Below are 6,000 nucleotides of genomic sequence, written 5' to 3'. Positions count from 1 at the left end.
CATTTGAATGGCTAGCAGACTGCAACTGTCAATTCCATACATTAAGGCTAAAAACTTCGCTTCTGAGTTCATACATCTTTAGCTAGGCGCCCAAATATTTGGTCTTTATTGTTCCCCCAAAGTCAATGTTTGATAAGCCATTTTAGACTTTCCGTTTACGAGTATAATGGGGGGGGGGGGGAGAGTATGTACTGTATAATAAAGGGCTCCAAACGGGAAATCAATGAGATTAGTTCCATCTCACCTTGAAGTCCATTAATTTCTGCTAAATTTTACATCCAACACCTTGGGGTTTGCTAATTCAAACACGGGGGGAATAAACATTTTAACAGAACAATTTCACTGAGAACCGGTCCACAAAGAATAAAAATGCAAATATAAACGTTCTATCGAATTAAACTTTAACATTTATATTTATATAGGTGCTAAAGATCCTAAGCTATATCAGAAACGCTCCCAGGAAGCTAACAATGGCGCCAATGAGCCTTTCTCGGCTTGAAGTTTAATACTCTGATTGGTTAGTTTGAAACGCGCAGCGCCGCATGGATTGGATAGCCTTTATTATGCAAAATAACAATGGCACTACCTTAGCTTCCAAGTTTTCCCTCTGGTCGGAACCCTCGCTATATAAACCGTCCGCCCGTTCAACTGCCTAACACTTTTTCCCTGAGTTTGGTAGAGGTGTGTTTTCTCTCTCTCTCGCCGAGATGTCTGGTCGCGGAAAAGGAGGCAAAGGTTTGGGGAAAGGAGGCGCTAAGAGGCACCGCAAAGTTCTTCGCGACAACATCCAGGGCATCACCAAGCCGGCCATCCGCCGTCTGGCTCGCCGCGGAGGCGTGAAGCGTATTTCAGGCCTGATCTACGAGGAGACTCGCGGCGTCCTGAAGGTCTTCCTGGAGAACGTGATTCGCGACGCTGTCACCTATACCGAGCACGCCAAGAGGAAGACGGTCACCGCCATGGATGTGGTGTACGCTTTGAAGCGCCAGGGCCGCACCCTCTACGGCTTCGGCGGTTAAAACCCTCGAACATTTACTTCTAAATTTAACAACAAAAAAGGCCCTTTTAAGGGCCAATCACATTTTCCTTAAAAAAGTTGTTGGTTACGATTTAAATTTCGAAAGGAAATTTCTTGGGTGTTAGAGGTGAATTATAAAGATACTAAAAAAAAATAAAAATAACATTGAGGATAGTCAAGCTTTCTATATTAACTACATTACGGCTGCTTTACTCTGATTTCTATACTTGCCGTCGTTTCTCGGGGTCTGAATCTTAATTGGCCCGTGCTAGGGAAAAACGCTTGGGTGCTCAAATTTATTTTGTCACATTTCTGTGCTAACTTAAGCGTTTTTTTAAAAAAACGAGTGGTTAAATGATACTAAATCCGGCAATAGGGATTGCTTTCCTACGAGACGCTGTGTTTTGCAAAAGTCTAGCGAATGGTGTCACCGATCACCAACGTGGCATCGAAGGTAGTTTAATGTAACTAGGTTTAAAGATGTAGGATGAACAGATTGAAAAACAAAATATCAAAAGGCGAAAGGAAATACCCCTGCCGAAACCCGGGATCGAACCAGGGACCTTTAGATCTTCAGTCTAACGCTCTCCCAACTGAGCTATTTCGGCTCCTTGGAAACCGTTTCTTGTCATTTGACATCTTAAAACTTTTTTTTGTCTTAGAACCATTTCTCAGGTCGATTTAATTGGAGGATAATTATCTGAAATAATTTGTATATAACCGATTGTCCAAGGATGCACACGGGAAGAAAATGGGGGGGGAACGTTTAAAATCTTTCCACTTTCTGCAAAGGAAAAAAAAAACAACCAACAGGTAAAAAAGGTATTTACTACTACGAGATTTGTACTTGGCCTATTTAGCCAATAAACTTCTCAAATTGGGCCAATGAGACGTTCCATCTGAAAAGCACCAATGGGAACGCCGAGGTTCGATAAAAATTGAAACTTCGTGGCTTCTCTTCCAATAGCGTAAAGAGAGGGCGCTTTCCCGCCAATCGCGGCTGAGGATTTTGAAACCGCTCATTTGCATACGCGCCCTATAAATAAAGGAAAGGTGTCTCCTTGCCTTTCATTTATCTCATCGTTCTTACGCGGAGGTGTTTCGCTGACCAAGATGCCAGAGCCGGCTAAATCTGCCCCAGTGCCCAAAAAAGGCTCCAAAAAGGCCATCACTAAGACGCAGAAGAAAGGGGACAAGAAGCGCAAGAAGAGCCGCAAGGAGAGCTACTCCATCTACGTCTACAAGGTCCTCAAGCAGGTCCACCCCGACACCGGCATCTCCTCCAAGGCCATGAGCATCATGAACTCCTTCGTCAACGACATCTTCGAGCGCATTGCCGCCGAGGCTTCTCGCCTGGCTCATTACAACAAGCGCTCCACCATCACCTCCCGCGAGGTCCAGACAGCCGTCCGCCTCCTCCTGCCCGGAGAGCTCGCCAAGCACGCCGTCTCCGAGGGCACCAAGGCCGTCACCAAGTACACCAGCTCCAAGTAGCTTCTCTCCCCGCGGCCATCCCCGAATTCCCTTTTATTGCACCAAAGGCTCTTTTAAGAGCCACCCACTTTCTCAAAAAAAAGAGCCACTTCGCTTGAAAAAAGTTTTAAAATGCCGGTTTGCAAAATTGTTAAGATTTTATTGCCCTGTATAGCAAGCAAAGCATTCCTAGGGAACTCTTTAAATCTGTAGGATAACACTTTTGGCTGCCTTATATATAGAACAGAATAACAGTTGGAAGGGACCTTGGAGGTCTTCTAGTCCAACCCCGTGCTTAGGCAGGAAACCTACACCACTTCAGACAGGGTTATCTAATCTCTTCTTAAAACTTTCAGGGTTCAGTTTCTCCAGGTAAGTTGTTCCACTGATTCATTGTTCTCACTGTCAGGTAAATTTTCCTTAGTTGCTTCTCTCCTTGATTAATTTCCACCCATTGCTTCGTATACTGCCTTAAGATGCTTTGGAGAATAGTTTGACTCCCTCTTCTTTGTGGCAACCCCTGAGATATTGGAACACTGCTATCATGTCTCCCCTAGTCCTTCTTTCTATTAAACTAGACATACCCAGTTCCTACAACCGTTCTTCATATGTTTTAGTCTCCAGTCCCCTAATCCTCTTTGATGTGCTTCTCTGTACTCTTTCTGGAGTCTCCGCATCTTTTCTACATCGTGGTGACCAAAACTGAATGCCGTATTCCAAGTGTGGGTTTACCAAGGTGGTATTACCATAAAGTGGTATTAACACTTCACGTGATCTTGATTCTATCCCTCTGTTTATACAGCCTAAAACTGTATTGGCTTTATTTGGCAGCTGCTGTAAAGTTTAAAAAATGCTGTAAAAATGTAAATTAGGCTGTAGCAAATTCTTCAACTTGGCTGTTCCCCAATAGTCTCGTTGGCCAAAAAAAAGCAGGCATAATTAACCAGGATAGGCAAGGAACAGTCTGTCTTTGAAAGGTAGATACCGTACTTTGAATCTAAGGGGAATGCAAGAGCAGGCATTAGGCTTTGCTTTTGTGTTCTTAAGTGCAACGCTTGAAACATTTGCTCACGTGGGAGCCAGAAACATTTTGCCAATTGATTCTTTAACAAGGTTTAACTTATAGGGAAGTTTAAAGGGACCTCTCAAGGTAGTGCTCCTGGTTCCTGTAATCTGCAAATTTTCCTTTGGAAATCCATTCTTATGTTCCCTGCAAGTCCCTTGGACTGCAAGACAATCAAACTGGTCAGTCCTAGAGGAGATTAACCCTGACTGCTCTTTAGAGGGCCAGATCCTGAAGAGGAAACTCAAATACTTTGGCCACCTAATGAGAAGGAAGGGCTCATCAGAGAAGAACATAATGCTGGGAATGATTGAGGGCAAAACAAGAAGGGGATGGCAGAGAATGAGGTGGCTGGATGGAGTCACTGAAGCAGTCAACATGAGCTTAAATGGACTCCAGAGAATGGTAGTGATGAAAGAAATGTCCTTCTGGGTTCGGCTCCAACTGGGTAAAAAGACACTGGAGACATGGAGGCTGCTTGGAAAGACGGTTTATTGGTGGACAGGACCACATGGCTTAAGTCCTGAACAGAAAAGGTGATCACATGCTTCAATGTTGGTGGAGAAAAAAGAAGGAAAGATTGGGATGCTGAGTCCCTGGTTTTATGCCCTCTCTGGCCTTTGATCTTGATCTTGATCTTGTATTCTGATTGGTTGTCAGACTCCCATGGGGCCATGCAGGGGCAACTCTCTAGGCTGCCTTTTGAATCCAGGTTTGGTTGAGTACTCAGATGCCATGTGGTGAGATGGGTAAAGTGCCAATATTATCATGCCTTAATCCCATTCCCATGGAGCTGAAGTGGAGAACTCTTTATTATGTAAAGGGACTAGCTTGGCCTTAATGGCCCATTGACAAAAGGGGGGGGAGGCAGGAAGCTGCAGGAAGTTTCTCTTTAAAACGTTTCTCCCTTTCACATCCAGGGAAATATAATATTCTGCCTTTTCAACATTTCCTAGGATATTTCATTTCTTTGGGAGAGGGCTGGGTGATAACTTTCCACAGTAGAGAACAGGAAAGCCTGGAGGACCGTTGTCCTTGGGGTTACGATGAGTTGGACATGACTTCACAACAACTTCCATTCAAAGGGTAATGGCTAAAAGTCATTCCATTCCCCATTATCTTGTCAGAGCTGAAGAAGCTTCTTGGATGAGAAGCAAAGTATCTTCAGAAGAAAAAAATGAGAAAGTCCAGTTGCCTCCTGAAAAAGCATATTTGGGACAACCATTACCTTGGTTGGGTGTCTGAGAATAACATCCTGGCTAGGGCTGTCCCAAAGGTGCTTTTCTTTAAATTGTAGGAAGTTATCACCCAGCCCTCTCCCAGAAAAAAATGAAATATCCTAGGAAATATTGAAAAGGCAGAATATTTCTCTGGATGTGAAAAGGCAGAAACATGTTTTAAAAGACAGCTGCCTGCAGCTTCCTGCCCATCCCCCTTTGTCAATGAGCCATTAAAGCCTGAGCTAGTCCACTTTACATAATAAAGAGTTCTCCCCTTCAGCCCCAGAGTGATGGGATTAAGGCATGATAATATTGGCCTTTTTACCCAACTCACCACATGGCATCTGAGAACTCAACCAAACCTGGATTCAAAACTCAGCCTAGAGAGTTGTCCCAGCATGTCAAGTTTGAACACCCCTGGGTTTTTTTCCCTAAAGGGTTAGGGGTACAAGGGTCTTGTAACTTGACAGCTTTAAGACTTGCACACTTCAATGCCAGAGTCCCTGAGCCAACATGACTGGAGGAGGAATTCTGGGAGTTGAAGTCCACAAGTCTTAAAGCTGTCAAGTTTGAACACCCCTGGGGTTTTTTTCTAAAGGGTTAGGGGTGCAAGGGTCTTGTAACTTGACAGCTTTAAGACTTGCGTGCTTCAAATGCCAGAGTTTCTGAGCCAACATTTTGGCTGCTAAGCAAGAGCATTGTTAAGTGAGTTTCACCACATTTTACAAGTTGGCCATGCCCATCCAGTCACATGACTGCCAAGCCACCCCCCATCCGGTCACATGGCCGGCAAACCACTCCCGCAAAGCAGGCCACACCTACAGAAGAGGTTCTAAAAAAATTTGAAACCTCCCACTGGGTGGATGCTAACTTTCTACAACCCTTGGAATGGAATGGGAGTGGGAATGGATTTCCAGCGGAAAAATTGACTACAGGAACCATCGGCACTATTCAGGTGACCCTGAGGACACAGATAAACCTCCAAGTGGCCTCAAGGACCCTCTAAAACTGTGATGGTGAACCTTTGACAGGTGGCACACAGGTGGCATGAAGAAATCTCTCTGCGGGCACGCAAGCCATCGCCCCAGCTCAGCTCCACTGTGCATGTGTGTGCACCTTGCGCCGGCCAGGTATTTTTTGCGTCTGTGCCACACACATGTTGGGGTCATGCACGCATGCGCGGGGAGTGGTGGGGGGTGTCACAGGCGGATTGCATTATGGGAGCG

The 6,000-nt window shown here is 45.0% G+C and overlaps 2 protein-coding genes and 1 non-coding gene across 3 annotated transcripts; 2 read left to right on the top strand and 1 right to left on the bottom strand.

The window, feature by feature from the left end:
* Positions 1 to 687: 687 nt before the first annotated feature.
* On the top strand, positions 688 to 1,164 carry LOC148046658 (histone H4). The gene has a single exon (XM_087712082.1). The coding sequence runs from the start codon at positions 708 to 710 to the stop codon at positions 1,017 to 1,019; it is 312 nt and encodes a 103-aa protein (XP_087568208.1). The 5' UTR covers positions 688 to 707; the 3' UTR covers positions 1,020 to 1,164.
* Positions 1,165 to 1,553: 389 nt separating this feature from the next.
* TRNAF-GAA (transfer RNA phenylalanine (anticodon GAA)) lies at positions 1,554 to 1,626 on the bottom strand. Its single transcript has one exon. It is a non-coding gene; the product is annotated as a tRNA-Phe (tRNA).
* A 505-nt stretch (positions 1,627 to 2,131) lies between these two features.
* Positions 2,132 to 2,512, top strand: LOC106556337 (histone H2B 7-like). Its single transcript, XM_014075333.2, has one exon. It carries the CDS (start codon positions 2,132 to 2,134, stop codon positions 2,510 to 2,512), a length of 381 nt encoding a protein of 126 aa, XP_013930808.2.
* The last annotated feature ends 3,488 nt before the right edge of the window (positions 2,513 to 6,000 follow it).

Source organism: Thamnophis sirtalis, unplaced genomic scaffold (assembly GCF_051295495.1).
Source record: "Thamnophis sirtalis isolate CommonGarterSnake01/CBP01778 unplaced genomic scaffold, rThaSir2_p1.2 scaffold_4, whole genome shotgun sequence".
NCBI classification, from domain to species: Eukaryota; Metazoa; Chordata; class Lepidosauria; order Squamata; family Natricidae; genus Thamnophis; species Thamnophis sirtalis.
This window is presented reverse-complemented; position numbering and strand designations above follow the sequence as displayed.